Source organism: Chaetodon auriga, chromosome 20, assembly GCF_051107435.1.
Source record: "Chaetodon auriga isolate fChaAug3 chromosome 20, fChaAug3.hap1, whole genome shotgun sequence".
Classification (NCBI taxonomy): Eukaryota; Metazoa; Chordata; class Actinopteri; order Chaetodontiformes; family Chaetodontidae; genus Chaetodon; species Chaetodon auriga.
This window is the reverse complement of record NC_135093.1, coordinates 10563808-10582220: the sequence shown is the minus strand read 5'-3', so window position 1 is coordinate 10582220 and position 18413 is coordinate 10563808. Positions and strand designations below refer to the sequence as shown.

Sequence of the window (18413 nt, the reverse complement as noted above, 5' to 3'; positions counted from 1 at the left end):
TGTGTTCAGACATTTGCGACAGTGGGAGAGGAGAGGAGCAGAATCACTGCTGTTGCTCTGCGATCACGGTCTCCAATTGTGGCTTTCTGTGTGATTAAATGGATGATGACAAAGCATTTCATCTCAGCTCAGTGGGTCAGATACAGTAGCTGGGGATCAGAGTCCTATCAGACAGATCCTTCTGTGATATGTGCAGTCGCACAAAGAAAGGTACAAGAGAGAGAGATTGTCATAGCGTTCAGAATCTAGGGGCTTAATCTCAAGATCTTAAAACCTGACATTTTATGACATGGCACAGAATCTGCAGTCCAATCATCACACTTCTACTGACACACAATGATGATAATAACAGCTTTAATATTCATCTTTCTGAAAATCAAAATTTATTTCAAGATAAAAAAGAAACTCCACATAAAAACAGCATTTACACGTTTATATTTGACTTCCTTCAGTTATTGAATGAGTCTCCTATCAGTTAAATTAAATCCGGTCTGCGAAAGATGATTTTTTTTGTACACAAGCAGTTTTGTTGAAATTTTAATTTTCCTTTAATGATGTTACAGTACATCCTCTAATAAGAATGAATAAAGTTTCAGCCTTGAAATGTGGTCCAGTGCAATCCCTGATGTCGAGGTCACATCAAATGTCAGAATCTGAACCGGGTCCAAATGGGTTCTCCCTCTGGAAGATCGCAACACGTCACAAACATTAAAGCAATGAGATACATTGCTACCAAGCTTCTTTATGTCACATATATATATAAATGTTATATGCAGTATTTTAACACAAAATAAAACCAGAATAAGTAGAAGAATATGTAGCTACAAAGTTGTCAAATTAAAGTAAAAATATACAGAAATTTACAAACTTCATGGCCATCATGTGAACTCTACCCAGCGCAATTAAACCCAGAACAATGGACAGTGCTTTGAGACACTTAATGCTGTCTGCATATCCCTTTTTTTTTCTTCCCCTGACACTTTCAGTCTGAGCTTATTGACATTCTGGACTCACCATATATGAAGGGTTTTTGAAAGATGCAAATCTGTCACCTCCAAGGGGTTCAAACTGCTAGAACAGAAAGGAGAAATGAAATGCTTCAATAACTGAGCAGATTAGCATGTGCACACACGCACGCACACACACACACGCGCACTCAAGACGTGACCGCCTTCAGTCTACTCCGACAAAACACTCCACTCTTGTCTGACTCTGTTAAATACATCACATCAGACCTGCACATTCAGAGCATGTAATCGTTTCCAGATATCGAGCTCTAACATTTTGACATGTCTCCATGGCTACCTGTGTGCTCGAATCAGCTGGCTGCGCAGGAGTGAAGTCAACATCTTCTGCGTCTGAGCCGTATGCCGGGTTCTCAAAAGCCCCCTAAAATGGCCACAAGGTTGAAACACGGAGAAGAGCTTAAAGGAACATTCAATCAGTTGATGATCATCACACAACAAAACAAACAAAGCGCTCAGACAGCAACACCTGATGACATCTGGTTTTAGAACATGATCCTTGACAAAGAGAAAATAATAAGATTGATTAGTAACTACAGTTTCCATTATCTGAATTTTCCTCAGTGAGGTACGATGTCTCAGAATGAATCCATTCAGTTAGCAGGTAAGAAAAACATGTGGCGTGACTTTAAATTGTTGATGAACCTCGCTGACGGTCGCAGGTGTGCTTTTTAGTCCAAAATTGCCAGAACAACCACAACTTGAACTTCCTCTAAAGAGTTCTTAAAGATCCAGTGTGAAGGATTTAGTGGCATCTAGTGGTGAAGTCGCAGATTGCAACCAAGTGAAAACCCCTCGTCTCACCCTCCCTGACAGCGGCCTCTAAAACACAAACAATGCTAACGCTACTCTCTGAAACCAGTACTTGATTTGTTCATTCTGGGCTACAGTAGAAACATGGCGGTCCAACATAGCAGACTCAATATTCTCTGTAGATATAACAAGCTCCTTCTAAGGTTAAGGAAACACAACGGTTCTTATTTTCACGTCTTTACAAAAAACATAATCATGAATATTATTTTGCATTTCTGCCATATTCCACCTAAATCTGACACACAGGATCTTTAATGTACTTGTGTCGGGTTTAAGTGACGTGCCGCATCGGAGCACAGTGTCATGTTTTTGCATTATATGTTCATATTTCTCATTCTGAAACTAAGGAATTACAGACCCCCAAACAGCAGATACACACGTTACACCAAGTTATGTCAAAAATATCAAGATGACTTTGGACACTGGAGCAGGGGACAAGGACAAATCCATGAAGGAAAAGCATTCTCTTGATGATACTGCCCTTTGGCATGTACTCTTAAAAAGTTAATGTGTTGTATGTCACATATTCATATGCAGCAGTCAAGCTGGAAGAGGTTATGAGCAAAATCAATGAACTCTACAGATCAGCAGCGATTTACTGACCTTGTCTGTTCCAGCAGGAGCAGGTGTGGCTGTCATCTTGTGTGCGGCACCAGGCTGTTGTGTAGTTTCATATACCGGGTTCACAAAATTATTCCCATCTGTGTCCACCATGGACACAGACATACAGGGCACCTGACATCAGACAACAAGACCAAACGAGTAAATATCTGTAACAGCTCTTGGTTTATGTGAAGTGTTAATCACTGGCTGTCAATGACGCGTGTGACAACCACGTCTAGTCATGAATGACTGTTTTGTGTTGCTACTGACCGGATCAGAATCCAGTCTTGTTTCATTTCCATCTGATGAATTTGGAGTTGAACCGTTTCTGAAAATCATCAAGACACAGATATGATTCAGCTGTAACACAACGCTGTACACGACATACCACCATAGCCTGACAAGAAAAAGCATATACTCATATAAGCATATAATAATCAATTCTACCATCTATTAAAAAGAGGCTTCATCTCACCTAAAGCTTGGCATACTGGGCATTCTGGGCATGGAGGGCATGCTGGGCAAGTTGTTCCTTAGCCTCTCCACCAGGTTAGGTTTCTTCCTGGCAACAAAGACCAGAGCAACTAGCAGAGCCACAATCACCACTGTCACACCAATCGCTATTCCAACTGAGACGGAGGGACAGAGACAGAGGAGGGGGAAAAGGTGGCTTATTAATAATAGGATTAAGTTTGGCACTTACAAGTGACTTTGAATATTGTTATGTTATATTTTTGGCTATAAAAAATTAAATATACTTGAGGATGCAACCACGTTGTTCATGTTTGTCTGGCAGTATTCTCCCCTCCACTGTGGAGGACATCTTTGAAACAAAACACAAACATTAGAGGTGCCTGTAAACTGAGCAATGCATGTATCTGATGTGCAGATGTACATAACAAGCCTGGAGGGCTGTGCAGTCCTTTGTGCTTTCTAGTTCATTTTCAGTTGCCGGTGGCAAAGACTGAAATAATGTCTTACATGCAGAGAGCCTTGTTGTCATCAAAGTAGCAGGTGCCTCCATTTTTACACTGACATGGAGGGGGCATGGTGGGTGGTGGCTCAAACCCTGAAATAATTCACATGAAAAGCAATCATGACATACTGGCCCATGGCAGAATGATTTCCATCACTGGGACGTCAATCGGGATTCAATACAGTCTTAGGTAGGAACATCCTCCTCTGTCTTAAGCACCTTACTGAGGAAAATAAATCGGTTGTTTTCTTACCAGCATCACATTCAGTGTGACTGCCTGGGATGAAGGTGGAGCCCTCGGGGCAGGCGCAGGTGTAACCGCCCGGTCGGAGCAAACACAGGTGGCTGCAGGTTCCCTTACAGGGATTCTTCACTGCAGACAGGAGGACGTGAGTTTTAATTCATTCATAAAACTTTCTGTGCATCAGTCAACAATAAAAGAGACTATTATTAATCTGCAAATAGAAAACATATGCAGGGTGTATATACTATATACTGTAAATTTTTAGGTGAGTGTGCAGCTTACTGTCTATGGAGTTGTATCTCTGCTGCTGGAACACAGAGACCTGGGTCAGCCAGGGCCCGGCAGTCAGCAGCTTGGTCTTGACTCCGAGACCAAACTTGTTCTGTCGGAACACCTCGCCTTTCTCCTGAGTGCTCCAGTAAACGTCGCCCTCGAACACACTCACACTGAAGGGGTTTCTCACATCTATAGGCGAGGTGTAACAAAATGTGAACAACTTAACCGAGCTCTAATGAAGAAAGTAGATACCGATGACTGTCCTTCCTGATCCTCACCTATGTAGACAGCAGTTCTACGGTCCTCTCCTGAAGGCAAAATAGACTCTATGCGGCTCTCCTTGGAGTCAGACCAGTAGATTCTGTCGTCGTTGGTGAAGTCAATTGACAGGCCAGTGGGCCAACCCAGGCCATCACCCACTAGGACTTTCCTCTCCTGGCCGTCCAGCCAAGAGCACTCAATCTTGGCTTCGTCTCCACGATCCGCCCAGTACAACATCCTGCAGAAACAGAGCAGAGGTTGAAGCTCTTGGCTGCGAGATGTGGCCGGTTAAAGTTTTAGACGATGGATAAATACAACAGGCTCACAGCTTGATTCTTTGTCCCTTCTGCAGTCGTCTGAATGTGAATTTCACTTACAGAATTTCCATTTGAGGAGAGAAATCCAAAAATGTCTGCCATATGTTCAAAGAAACACAACCCTACTGGCAAACGGTTTCCAAAATATTACACCAGGTGCAATATGTACAAATTTAGCAAGTGACCTTAATTTACTACAGTCTGTGACAGCTCCTCAAAGTCAGGTGTGGTAGGTCTGTCTGTCTCACCCCAGTCGTGGGTTGACGGCCACAGCGGACGGGTGGCCCAGGTCAGTGTTGACGATGTGCTTCCTGTAGCGTCCATCCAGCATGGCCACCTCTAACCTCTTCACCCTGGACTCTGCCCAGTAAAGGTTCCTGCAGGCAGAAGAATTACAAAACTACTCACAAAAAAATACTTTGACACATGCAACCTTTCTACCGCGCAGCTGTTTACTCTGAAAATCATATTCTTCATCAGCTCACACATACCTGCCCACCCAGTCCACAGCGATGTCGTCTGGTGTGGTGATGTATTTGATGTCGAGGTTGACAGCAACAGCCATGTTGTTACTGCCATCATCCACTGAAGGTATGTATGCTCTCTTAATGGCACCTGGTTCAGAGTCCTGACCGGCGACAGTAAAGTACACCATACCTGATGAAACACAAGGACATCACCAAACAAGTTCGAGATTTCAAAGTTGTCATTACTGTATTTCTTTGTGTGGACCCAGCTGTCTTTCCCACAGTATCTAGCATTAATCTGTGTGTGACGTACTGAATTTGGTGTTGTTGTGGTCCCAGTCGTAGTCCAGAGCCATAATGTGCTCCTCTTCATGCAGGAAGTCGTGGTAGGTCTCTACCTGCAGATTGAACTTACGGATACGAATGTTCTCTGGTAGAAGCAGCAGGGGAGTCGCTCCTGAGAGACACAGACATTTACACTTTACCTGTGATAACTAGCGGGGCTGATAAACAATGAAAAAAAAGATTTTATATCATAAAATGACATTTTTGTTGGTTGATTTATAATAGGAGAATGAAAAGAGGCGCAGCTGGCAACTACATTTACACTCACGTCATTAATAAATCACCAGACAGATAAGAGATAAGTTGCATCTGATTCTGAACTCTCTTTTTTCTCTTTGTTGAGCAATCACATGATTGTTCTCACCTTCAGCCTCACACATGCTGCCGTCGCCCACTTTCCGGTAGCCGGGAGCACACTCACAATCATAGCTGCCCTTGGTGTTCTTACAGAACTGAGGACAGGTGCCGTACACCGCACACTCATTGATGTCTGGAGGAGCAGGAGGAAGTTATAAGAAAGAGCTGACATTTGTTAAATATTCTTTTTGGTATTTTGAATGCATTTAGTGGATTTTCTGTTCAGCCATATGCAGTTGTTTGTGTATGCGAGTTGTGTGTGTGTGTGTGTGTGTGTGTGTGTGTGTGTGTGTGCGTACCCCGGCAAGTGTAAGTGCTGTCGGGGTCCACTGTGTATCCGGGTCTGCAGGAACAGATGAAGCCGGTACCGTTCAGGTTGGTGCAGTCGTGCTGGCAAAGCTTCTCCTCACAGTTCCGATCGTGTCCAAAATCTGGAGCCAGGCAACACAGAGCCGCTTAACTTTTGATGAACTCCAACAATGGTTTTGTTTTTACGAGGATGCTTATGCAGCTATTGACCATAATCTGGGTATTTGGTCACAATGATTCCCTGCACCTTTTTGACTGAACCATGTATCCATAAAGCAGATTCTGCTGTGAAATTATGTTTATATGACAAAAAAGCAAAAGCTACCAGGTTAGAGAAAAAAGACCCCATCCATATCTGCCCATCATCATCATGAGGAAAATATCTTAAAATGCACCTTTTTTCGATTTAGTTTTCTCAAGATCTGTATCTCATAATGATGAGATACCTCATAACTTGATTAATTTTCTATAATTATGATACTACGTCATAACTGGGTCTCAAACTGGCCCTGGATAAGTGGCACAAAATGGATGACCGGAGTCATCATTTCCCGATATGGAAGTCATAATTCTGAGTAAATTGCTCCAATTTCATTTGGAGAATGCAATGTGCTTCTGTAAAGACCAAATATTCACATGATGGTAACTGTCCAATACATATGCCATAATTATGAGATCTTTTCTTGTTATTGTACAAGCCAATTTTATTGTTTTGGCGAATGCTGTCTTGACATTTGATCTGTATTAACTATGTACAATAACCTCGTTTTTTAATACTCGACCAAAACATCTGATTAGGATGCATGATTCATAGTGTTTTTCCCCCAGCAACATTTAATAACTGACAGTGAACGAGTGCTTTGTCATGCTACTCACTGCAGCCCAATTCGTCAGTGAGGTCCCCACAGTTGTCATTGTGGTCACATACATATGGCAGGGCCACGCAGTGTCCGTTGATGCATTTAAACTCCTCCAGTGTGCAGGGGGCCAGTGTGGGCTCGCGGCCTGAGGAGGACACAGCCAGAATGAGTCATCAACAAAAGTGCGCGGGGAAGGTTGAGTGGGTATACAACCCATCTGTGGAAACATGTCCACCTCCACTCGTCTAAGACTGAAGAGCTTTCAACTGTCACTCTTCACTCACCGACTGTCTAAATACCAAAAAAGAAGACAAAAATGTGTGGACTGCCCACATGTGTAGATAAAAAAAAACCCCCTAAAGCATACCACACAGTCAAGTACTCAAATGTAGGCACATACATGTACAGGACAACAAACTATACTATAGCCACTGAATCACTTGAAGGCTTCTCCACAGCCTCCCTTGTTTGTCTCCTCCCCAGCAACAAATGGATTTAGATGAGCTCGCCAATGTCCACCAACTATTTAATCTCCTCTCAAAATAATTTGCTCCAATTGATGTTTAAGCTGATTGTGTAACAATTCCACAGAACAGACCGTTTCCTTATCTCTTGTACGTTTCAGGTTTTGCGCAGACACACTCCATTTCACTGGCCTCAGAGAGGAAGGCTGAGGAGGCATTAGTGTCTAATCCTTTGCTGCCTCAGAAACTGATGATTAGTGGTGCATTGGCTGAGCATGAACTTATCAGAAATATGATTATGGCTTAGCTTAAAAAGAAAGAAAGGAAGCGCATTTTTTCAAATGTAAAACATCATCATACTGTACACAAAATCTAATTCATCGTATGTCTCTGTGTGTTCACACTTCTGTACCTAACTCAAACTTCTTGCAAGTTTCATAAGCGTAAGCAGCGGGTAAGGAGCAATGTTTCCATTCAAAATACCACTGACAAACTACATAGATATTGGTGTATGTGTGTGAGCCATACAATGTTCCTCTGTCTCGTCACTGCCGTCTCCACAATCGTCATTCTGGTTGCACAGCAGGCCGGCATAGATGCAGTAGCCATTTGCACAGCGGAACTTGGACGGCATCTCACAGGTGACGGTCACTTGTTCAACACAAAAATCCAAGTTTAGATCAACCTCTGCGAGCATTAATGACTAAAAGCACTCTGATGACATTAATCATGCTGTCTTATCAATATTTGGCTGCCTTCTATACCTCTGTTGACTTCATTATGAGGTAGATTTAACAGGAAGGAGCAGTTGAAGAGCTGTTTTCATTCATGAGGTGAGGATCCTTACATTAAGTTCATGAATTAGTATTAGGATTAGAATTATAATGTGCTTTAAGGGAGGAATGATTATGTTGATCACAGAGAAAATACTTTTCACCAGACTTTACCATATACAATAAACAAAATGTTTCTCACAGCACAAACTGAGCTGCTCGTCAGAGAGGTCGCCACAGTCATCGATGCCATCACACACCCATTTCTGGTTCACACACAGGTGGTTCTCACACTGGAACTGGTGATCAGGGCACCAACGGCCTCCTGGGTAACGAGTTGCTGTCGGGGGGGGGGGGGGATAAGATGAATAAATAAAATAAAACAGACAGGATTTAAAAGGCTGTAGTCTTTTTGGAGATGGGCGTTATGTCTTTATTTAACAGTGGACAGTCACGAGATGACAGGAAATGAAGAAATGTAGGGGAGAAAAGAAATGGGAGTTTGTCCTACTGTCAGGTATTTTAGATATTTTTAAGACTTTACACTTGAATAATTTAGGACTAAGGACATGCAGATACCTCATACACACACACTCACACACAAAGACAGAATACAAGCGGGGCCGGGCAGTTTGCCACTAGTTTTCCTGTGGTTTACTTACGACAGCTGGTCTCATCTGACAGGTCTTGACAATCAGGCCGGCCATCACACTGCAGAGCAACGGGGATACAGTGACCCGAGTCACACTGGAAAAAACCTGGACGACACGTCAGCAACTCTGGAAGAGAGCCAGGATGGTAACGTGTTTGTGCTGTTTCATGGCAGAGAATATGTCACAGAAATGAGTTTGCGTGCAGCGCATGCTCACCACAGTCCCGCTCGTCTGAGCTGTCCCCACAGTCGTCCTCGTGGTCACACACAAAGGTTCCAGGGATGCACTGTGCGTTGTCACATCGAAACTCGCTTTCAGAGCAAGGCCTTGGCTCTACAGACCATGATCAGGGTAATAAAGAGACACACATAACTTCAGTATGAAATCAGAATGAGGTCTTAATGGTCACACACACTCTACACAGTTTTTTCAGTATACAGTGTGTATAAGTAATCCAAAATATAGGGTAAAGACAAAATATGTAACCGTGGTGGACACATGACTCTTGCTGGTTTGTGACGGATTGTGCTGAAAAAGTAGGACAGTAGGACACTCACGGCAGTTCCTCTCATCTGAGCCATCACCACAGTTGTCAGTGCCATCACACTGCCAGCGGATTGGGACACAGCGGTGGTTGTCACATCTGAAATCTCCCAGGGGATCACAGGTCACCTCCTCTGTTGGAAGACAAAGTCAGAAATGGACAAATGAAAAGATGAGTCAACCATTAATTCCCACCGATAAAATCAAAATCAAGTTAAACATTTCAATGAAAGAACAAAAAAACATGATTGCCAATCGCCTTTCCAGCTACAAAACGCAGTCAGTGTCTCTCCTTGCTTTTTCTCAATTAGCTAGTCTTTGTTACAGCCATGCCTTCACATTATGTCACATCTGCTGACACACAAGCACTGACCGCAGTCTTGCTCGTCACTGTTGTCGATGCAGTCGTTGGTGCCATCACAGCGGGCCCACTGAGGGATGCAGCGGTAGTTTGTCCTGCAGGAGAACTCGGTGTCCTCGTCACACTTGTAGTCTGGACCCACTGGACAGAGAAAGACAGACAGAGAAAGAGAGACAGAAAGAGAGAGAGAGACAGAGGGAAATGATGAGGAAGATAGAAATGAGACAGCGAGCATGGTCAGTAAGAACACAAGGAAGAGGATGAGAGGGGAAAACAATCAATACAATAACAAAATGGATGTGGAGTTTACAATGATTATATCACTGAAAACATAAATTGCCTGATTATACTGTCAGCTCTGCTATCATCAATTACAGCAGTGCCTGTCTTTTACGTGCCCATCACAGGCACAAGTATAAGGGAAATTAGGGGTGTCGCAGGTTTAATTCCTGCCACAGCCACTGAACAAGACATCTCTCAGCTCACCAATGAGGAAAAGATCATCAGTTTCAGTCGTGTTACTTACTGCAGGTTTGAAACGGCTCATCAGATCCATCTCCACAGTCATCCTGGGCGTCACAAAAGTAGCTTGATGGCAGACAGCGTCCGTTAGCACACTGGAACTGTCCTGGATGGCAGGTCCTGTGGGAACAAATCTCTGTGTCCTCATCGCTACCGTCTCCACAGTCATCCGCCCCGTCGCATTGCCAGGACACAGCGATGCACTTCTTGTTTTTACACTGGAACTGGTTTTCCTGGCATCTGTGGTCACCTACAGGGACACCAGCAGCTTGACTCATGTTTGAAAATTTGAGCAAAGTCCAAACTGAACCATCTACCTGAACTACATCTGAAGTGTGAGATCTTCTCCTGAGATTAAGCCTGACCAAGGCCTGAAATTTTGCCAGTAAATGTAGTATTCTTCATTACTTTACAAGCAAAATCCAAACAAAAATGAAATTAAAAAAAAAATAAAAAAAATCTAGGCAGACCTAAAATAATCACAGCTAAATTTTCAATTCTGCACAGGTAGAACAACTATAATTTCTTCCTATCGGACTTCCAGTGACAGTAATCACAGTAACTATATTAATTCTCATACTGCAGAGAGCCGCATCCTCGTCCGAACTGTCAGGGCAGTCTGGGGTGCCGTCGCAGATGAAGCCAGCGTAGCTACAGCTGCCATCCTGACACTGGAACTGGCCAACAGGGCACAAACGGGGCGGGCAGGTCTCAGGTTCATCTGAGCCATCACCGCAGTCTGATTGGCCGTCACACTTCCACCATATAGGAATACACCTGAGGATGAGAGGACAGAAAAAAATGATCTTAGAGATAGTGTGGGTATAAGGCAGCCAATGACAGGCCTTTCACTGTCTGCGTGTCACCGTTTTCAAGATCCCTGTCGACGGGAAACAACAACAACAATCTCCAAGGTTGTAACCTACAGCTGTAGGTTTGATCAGTTAATCCACAGATTTACAGGCTTTTACGGACAATTCCCCAATATCTAAAGCTCTGGAAATAATTCAATTCAATTCTACCTATCTATCTATCTATCTATCTATCTATCTATCTGTGAGGACTGTGAAATGGGACTGACCTCTCATTGTCCCCACAGCGGAACTGGGTGCTGGAGCAGTCGGCGACACACTGGATGCTGAAGCCCACAGAGAGGCTGATGAAGTGATCTGGACACTCGCAGAAAGCTTGCTGCCCACCAGGCGCAATCAGACACAAATGACTGCAGGTCAGGTGATGGGAAGTGCAGGGGTTTTCACCTGGGAAATAGGTTGATTGAAAATAACATATTGGTCAATACCAAGCTGCAGGGCCATTGAGCCAATAAGAATATAAGCATCCACAGTTTAAATGTACATACTGTGAGGCTGCCTGTAGGGGTGGTAGACGTGGATGTCATAGGGCCGGTGTGTGTTGTTGCCCATGAGTGTTCGCTGTTCGCCAGTGTACTTGTGGGCTTTCTCCACTGTGTGCGTGTTCCAGTCTGTCCAGTAAACCCAGTCCTCAAACAGGGAAACAGCAAAGACATGGGGAAGTGTACCAGCAATGGCCCGGTGGCGGTTCTGGCCATCCATATCTGCAAAGCTGAAGATTGATCCGGTGGAGGGTTAATACACATTGTAGGCAAATTACTGGTACAAATGACAGGAATTCAGAGTGCCACTGAGGCATACTTGACTGCAGCTGAAAATGTCTGAGTCTCTAAACTCACTCCAGAAAGTTAAGGTGGGCATCAGCGAAGAAGATCTTGTTGGTGGTGTAGTCTATGGTCAGAGCACTGGGCCACTCCAGCTTGGATGTGACAATTGCACTGATATTGCTTCCGTCCATGCCAGCTCTGCCAATATATGCTGTGTCACCCCAGTCGGTCCAGTACAGCCATCTGGATTAAAAAGAGGACAGGAAGGAAGAGCACAGAAGGGAGGGGAACAATCCAAACAAAGGATTAAAGCATTTTTATCGTTTGTGCACACATTTTATTGCCTTTCCTATTCCTCTGCCTACCTGGACCGCTGCAGACGGCACAAGATTACACAGGCTTCGTAAATATCTATTATCATATATTTCCATTACAGCTACAATAAACTGACAGGGGAAACGTTTTGCAATGTTAACTGTAGCTGTTAACATCTGGTTTTGGTGTCACAGATCAAGGGCTTCCGTATGTGTGTGTGTGTGTGTGTGTGTGTGTGTGTGTGTGTGTGTGTGTGTGTGTATGAGTGTCAGTACCCAAATTTAGGGTTCACAGCTACAGCACGAGGTTGGCTGATAACATAGGTGGCATTTCCATGCGTGAACGCTCCTGTCAGCAGCTTCTTCTTGTAGCGCCCATCCAGCTCCATCACATGAAGTGAGCCGTAATCAGAGTCTGACCAGTACAACTTCCTGCAGCACACACAAAAGGTTTTCACTGACATCCCTGCAGCCATGTTTTGGTCAGAGAGACCGATTCAGTAGTCATGACAATGATGTTTACAAACAATTAGATTAAGGTGCAAATTTGTCCTTGTTTTTACACACATTTATGTACATATGGGATGTTTTATTGTTGAATACAACACTAAAGGATTAATTGTAAGTTCCTCTAACTTCACACACCTGCCCACCCAGTCCAGCGCCAGGCCTTCAGCTCCTAATACGCCCTCATCCGCCAGCGTCTCCCTGTCAGTCCCGTCCAAACGCATCCTCTCAATCTTTCCTATTCCTGCATCCAGCCAGTACAGCCTCTGCTCAGAGTGGTCAAAATCTAATGCCACAACATTGGACAGCCCCTGCAGGACTATACTCAAATGTGATCCATCAGTGGTCAAATTGCGAATATAGTAGCGGTTACTGTACAACAGGTATGGGGCAATGCCACTGTTCTGACGACAGGTGCGCCCATCTGCTTCACGGATGTACCCCGGGGCACATTTGCAGTGGTAAGAGCCAACAACATTCTCGCAGATCTGGCTGCAGACGGCAGGTGTGCTCAAACACTCGTTGATGTCCTCGCAGGCGTGGCCATCTGGCATGAGAGTGTACCCAGGGTCGCAGGAGCAGTAGTAACCGGTGAGGGTGTCGGTGCAGATCTGGGCGCACTTGTGGACTGAAGGGTCGTTGCATTCATTAACTCCTAAACAGAACGACAAAAGAAACAGGAAAGTAAGGTGACACAGTTTTTTAAGTTGAGAGATCTCAATGTAATTCAGTGAAAACAGTTCCTCACGCATTAGGACGAACCCATACAATATTTACACATGATGTCATATTTCCACGTCTCTCACCGCAGCCTCTTTCGTCGCTGCTGTCCTTGCAGTCCGCCTGCCCGTTGCACACCTTACTGTTGTCAATGCACTCGCCTGACTTGCACATGTACTGCTGGGGTGCACAGGTGGGCTGGGGGGTAAAGCACAAGCTGTCTGCCTCATCGGAGCCATCCAAACAGTCGTTCATGCCGTCGCAGATGTCGGAGGCGAAGATGCAGGCTCCGTTACCGCAGGTGAACTGGTAGCTGCTGCATGTGCCATAAGTACAGCCCAACTCGTCGCTGCCGTCCCCACAGTCATCCACACGGTCACAGCTGGGGGAAGGAGTAATTCATTAGGCTCTATTCAGTAACAAGAAACATAGGTTTCAGACTACGAAAGAAGTGTCTGCTTTCATTCACTCGTGCAGACCTCTGACTTACTGGAAGTTGAAGAGGATGCAAAGCCCGTTGGAACAGGCAAACTCATTCATATGGCAGGTGCGATTGGGACAGTTTTGGAGCTCATCAGCCGCGTCAGCACAGTCTTTCTCGCCATCACACACCAAGCTTATAGATACACAGCGAGGGTGGCCAGGATGCCAGGTTGGGCAGGTGAACTGGTCAGAACTACAGGTACGGTCGCCTGCAAGAGACAGAAATAGGATGAGATGGATAAACTATACGATACCACAAACATGCAAGGTCCACATTCAGCTGTACAGATTTTGAGAGCATACGTGATAGAAGTGTACGAATAGGCAAATTTCAGATGAGATGTGGGATAGAGCTAGCCTCTAACAAATCGCATAAAATAAACGGATTTCCAGTGTAACCTCACACAGTCTAGAAAAATCAAAGCGTTATCTCACCACACTGCAGTTCAGGAGCCTCGTCACTGTTGTCCCCGCAGTCATTGTTGCCATCACACACCATTGAGTGGGGAATGCAGTTTCCATTGGTACATGTGAACTGGCTGGAACTGCATGTTCTGATTTGATCCTCTGCACAGGAACAAAGAAAAAGAAATCATATACAAGAGGCGCTATGAGATCTCCTCTATCTAGACAGGGAACAAGTTTTAGCACATGCTAATCACTGATTCACTGTATGATTAAGGTCTTATTAACATGTTATTGAGAACCATTCTTTAAAAAATGTGGCATCTACACAGACAAATTGACTGCTGGATCTAAAATAAAAGGCACAACCAAATAAATGTAACAGGGAAATGTGTCACCCAGCCCTAACCTAACAAATTAAAAATCATACTAGAAAACTACAGTCTTCTATCTGCATCCAAGCCATGTCAAGATATCAAGACACTGAAAATACTCTCTGAATCTGAAGTTGCATCAGTCTAAAAAGCAAAAACATAAAATGTAGTTTTTCAATTTTTCTATAAATTCTATTTATATAGTACCAAATCACAGCAAAAGTTATCTCATGACCCTCTATATAGGGCAAGTCTAGACTGTGCTCAATTACACCATGAGGTAAAATGGCAACAGACAGAAACCTTGAACAGAAACAGGCTCTGGATGGGCGACTGGTTGGATCCAAATGTGGAGCACTCACCGCAGGAGGGAGGTTCATCTGTCCCATCTTTGCAGTCTTCGATGGAGTCACATACAAAAGAGGCAGGGATACATTTCCCTACATCGCAGAGGAACTGGTCCGAAGAGCATGTGCGAGTCTCTGTAGCACAAATCCACAAATCCGCAGATTTGTACATATATCCATGCACTCTGCTGAATCTACTCATCAGGTAAAACATAAACTTGGCAGCATGACATTCTTTCTCTCTCTCTTATACTCTCACTCAAGTGTCCACCTTACCACAGAAGAGAGGATTCTCATCGCTGTTGTCCCCGCAGTTGTTGTAGCCATTGCACAGGTCTTCAGGGAAGATGCAAATATTGGTGTTGTCACATTTCTCCTGGCCTGAGGGACACGTCCTGTCAGCTGAAGAGGGCAAAGATCAAAACCACATCAACCACAGCATCAAAAACACAGAATCAGTGTCAATCCTAGTCTAATGAAGAAGTCCACCGGTAAATAAATCAGCCAGCTTGATCGTCACTCACGGCAGTTGATTTCATCAGAGGTGGCGCTGTCCTTGCAGTCATTGACGCCGTTACAGACAAAGTCCGCACTGATGCAGCGTCCGTTGTCACAGGTGAACTCAGTATCAGGATTACATGTGGGGAAGGAGCAGTCCTTCTCATCACTGTTGTCGCCACAGTCATTGTTGTGGTCACAGGTGAAGAGGAGCATCACGCAGCGTCCATTGTCACAGGTAAAGTGCATTGGCGAGCAGGTGTGGAAGGCTGAGCAGGACGAACAACAGAGTGCTGATTTACTCTCTTGCCATTAGAATTATGTTTTAGGCTTTCTGCTTATTCTGTTTATTCTAAGAACAAGCAGAAGCTACAACACACAGTTTAACAAACAGACATTATCAACATTCAAAGTTAACAACAAAATGAGTGCCCCTTTCCCATGTTGGCCCTTATTATACCTAATGGGGATATAAAATATCAAAAAATCATCAGTGTTTATGTACAGCATTTTTAGATCTGCTTGCTTACGTGGTTTAAAGTCAAATGAAACCTCAAGTCTCACCACACACTCTCTCCAGCTCATCCGAGTTATCGTTGCAGTCGTCGAAGCCATCGCATTTAAAGTTTGCTGAGATGCAGTTACCATTGAGACAAGTGTACTGCTGTGCATGACAGCGCTTCCCTGTGTCTTGGATGCAGTCTTTACCGTTGTTGGCCAGGTACCAATTCCCCTCATGGGGACACTGGCACTCTGGACCCGTTGGACCTGCAGGAGAGATTATGGGAGGAGAGGGAATTTAAGAATGGAGAGGAACTGGAGGAAACAGAGATAATCTGTTTTTTTAATTAGTAAAACTGTGTATCTTTGTGTCGTTTAGGATCTTCAGAACCTCTCTGCTTGTTCTGAAGTCTCAGAGAAAATGGTCTAACTTCAAGCTGACTCAAAGCATTTTGTCTGTCACTGTTAAAAATTCAAGAGGTTTTATGTAAGACTTTATTTTGAATTATTACATTGAGAGGCCACAGGCACAAATTCAGGCACCAAAAAGAAAGCTGCATTCACAATAGACAAGGTCAAGTATACAAGACACGTCCAGATACAGAGAAATACGTTGATGTTGCTTTGGAGGACAGAGGTTCGATCTCAATGAGGACAATGAGAACATATGAAAAATACCAGGTGTAAATGCAAAGGAAAGATTAGATTCTTTGTTTTCTGGATAACGCATCCAGATACAGATCCCATTTTATTATCTGGTGTAAATTGGATGTTGAGAGTTTGTGCTTACCGGGAACACAGACATGACTGCAGCCTCCGTTGAACTGCTGACAGGAGCTGGAGCAGCTCTCCTGGTTTGATGGGGAATAAACGTGGATGTCGTTTGGTCGGTACTGCAGCTCCTGAGCCAACACTGTAAAGCCAGAGCCATCGTCCTTCGAAGCCCTGTAGACTGCTCTGTCAGTCCAGTCGGTCCAGAAGATGTCTTGTTGGAAGACAGTCAGGGAGAAGGGGTACTGGACCCCCTGCAGGATTACTTGTCGGTTCTCACCGGTCAGAGTGGCCCGCTCAATCTTATCCCTGGGAAGGAGCAGAGGAGTTGTCAAAAAATGTGAACAGTACAGGATCTGATGCAAAACAGTACATATTTAAACAGTGCACATACAATGAGGCATCAGCCCAGTACAGCATCCTTTCATCATGATCCAGAGACAGGCCATTGGGCGTTGTCAGGCTGCTATTGATGATGGCGGTGCGGAAGTTTCCACCCAGTGTGGCCCTCTCAATCTTAGCTGGAGTGCCCCAGTCAGTCCAGTACAGGTAACTGGGCAGAGAAGGAGCACAGTGAGAAGGGAGGAGAGGACCTCTTGGATATACTTTGATGATGGCATCATGGTGAGTACATCACATCGATGTCCAATCTGTAGACACTTGGTAGAGAAGTAAGAGCTTTTACCCATAGCAGGGGTCAACAATGATGCCTCTGGGACGGTCTGCAAGGGCGATGATTGAGCGGTTCCCCCCATCCACCCCCATGGCCTGGACATTGCGGCTAGAGGAGTCAGTGAAGTAGAGACGCTTGTTGACCCAGTCATAGGACAATCCCTCTGGGTCATCCAAATCTGAGCAGTGTAACAGAGGAAGAAGATATTGAATAAAGAGAGACAAAAATAATGATTAGGTCATGAAGGAAGTGGAAAATGAGATGAGTGAGGAAAGTGAGGCTAAAACAGGAAACAGAAAAATTTATTAAAAGATAGTCCCACAAAGGGAACACATTCACCCACTTGTAGCTAAGATGACAGGTGGGCTGGTGGGGGATGACGTGGAGATGTAACCAATTGTGCTCCGACCAACACCCATATACTGTGTGAAGAAAATCCTCCTCTCCTTGAAGTCAAAATCCAGAGCCATCATGCCATAGCCCAAGTTCACTGTTGGATAGGGGGTGCTGTGATCTGCGGGGTCTAACCTCAAGCTATTCAGCGTGTAGTCTGTGGTGAAAATTATAAACTCATCTAGCCCGTAGCCACATGATACTCCATTACTAAGGAGTGACCCATGCGCACAACTACATTTTGGTTTCTCCTGGTCTGCTATGGCGAAGCACAGCTGGTGGCACCCTCCATTGTTATCGTGACATGGGTTAAAGCCCACCTGGTTGGCAGATGTTGGCTGGAGATGACTGTCAAAGACAGTGACATCAGACAGCCCATCAAGATTGTCTCGAATTATCTGGAACCAGAAAAAGAAAAAAACTGTTTTGTTATTTAGTGCCATAGGCTAATTTTCTGTCAACTAATTGTTTCAACTTTACCTCCAACCAACTCAGCCTTCACTCCTGTTACTTCTTACCAATGGAAAATGTACTACTTCCCATTGGTAACTACTATTGCAGCTGAAAATTGGTATTGCTACCGCTAAATTTATTGAGCTTTAGTCATCTGTTTTTTCTG

General features: G+C 44.4%; 1 protein-coding gene across 1 annotated transcript in view; it reads right to left on the bottom strand.

Moving 5' to 3' along the window:
- Positions 1 to 338: 338 nt before the first annotated feature.
- lrp2b (low density lipoprotein receptor-related protein 2b) overlaps positions 339 to 18413 on the bottom strand; it is a 38675-nt gene continuing 20600 nt past the window's right edge. Inside the window, exons 40-80 of the mRNA XM_076759923.1 lie at positions 17745 to 18192; positions 17414 to 17579; positions 17123 to 17281; positions 16748 to 17037; positions 16021 to 16224; positions 15483 to 15725; positions 15235 to 15360; positions 14974 to 15093; positions 14268 to 14399; positions 13840 to 14041; positions 13436 to 13731; positions 12768 to 13284; positions 12399 to 12554; positions 11881 to 12051; positions 11530 to 11753; positions 11251 to 11428; positions 10750 to 10946; positions 10174 to 10419; positions 9660 to 9788; positions 9301 to 9420; positions 8960 to 9076; positions 8753 to 8869; positions 8293 to 8430; positions 7846 to 7968; positions 6870 to 6998; positions 5984 to 6115; positions 5692 to 5817; positions 5296 to 5439; positions 5007 to 5172; positions 4764 to 4892; positions 4216 to 4436; positions 3944 to 4126; positions 3671 to 3790; positions 3423 to 3510; positions 3200 to 3264; positions 2917 to 3070; positions 2712 to 2769; positions 2442 to 2573; positions 1306 to 1389; positions 1015 to 1071; positions 339 to 681 (exon numbers count right to left, since the gene is read on the bottom strand). Of these exons, the coding sequence (XP_076616038.1) occupies positions 640 to 681; positions 1015 to 1071; positions 1306 to 1389; positions 2442 to 2573; positions 2712 to 2769; positions 2917 to 3070; positions 3200 to 3264; positions 3423 to 3510; positions 3671 to 3790; positions 3944 to 4126; positions 4216 to 4436; positions 4764 to 4892; positions 5007 to 5172; positions 5296 to 5439; positions 5692 to 5817; positions 5984 to 6115; positions 6870 to 6998; positions 7846 to 7968; positions 8293 to 8430; positions 8753 to 8869; positions 8960 to 9076; positions 9301 to 9420; positions 9660 to 9788; positions 10174 to 10419; positions 10750 to 10946; positions 11251 to 11428; positions 11530 to 11753; positions 11881 to 12051; positions 12399 to 12554; positions 12768 to 13284; positions 13436 to 13731; positions 13840 to 14041; positions 14268 to 14399; positions 14974 to 15093; positions 15235 to 15360; positions 15483 to 15725; positions 16021 to 16224; positions 16748 to 17037; positions 17123 to 17281; positions 17414 to 17579; positions 17745 to 18192 (6849 nt within the window). The 3' untranslated portion in view covers positions 339 to 639. The remainder of the gene's footprint in view (positions 682 to 1014; positions 1072 to 1305; positions 1390 to 2441; positions 2574 to 2711; positions 2770 to 2916; positions 3071 to 3199; positions 3265 to 3422; positions 3511 to 3670; positions 3791 to 3943; positions 4127 to 4215; positions 4437 to 4763; positions 4893 to 5006; positions 5173 to 5295; positions 5440 to 5691; positions 5818 to 5983; positions 6116 to 6869; positions 6999 to 7845; positions 7969 to 8292; positions 8431 to 8752; positions 8870 to 8959; positions 9077 to 9300; positions 9421 to 9659; positions 9789 to 10173; positions 10420 to 10749; positions 10947 to 11250; positions 11429 to 11529; positions 11754 to 11880; positions 12052 to 12398; positions 12555 to 12767; positions 13285 to 13435; positions 13732 to 13839; positions 14042 to 14267; positions 14400 to 14973; positions 15094 to 15234; positions 15361 to 15482; positions 15726 to 16020; positions 16225 to 16747; positions 17038 to 17122; positions 17282 to 17413; positions 17580 to 17744; positions 18193 to 18413) is intronic.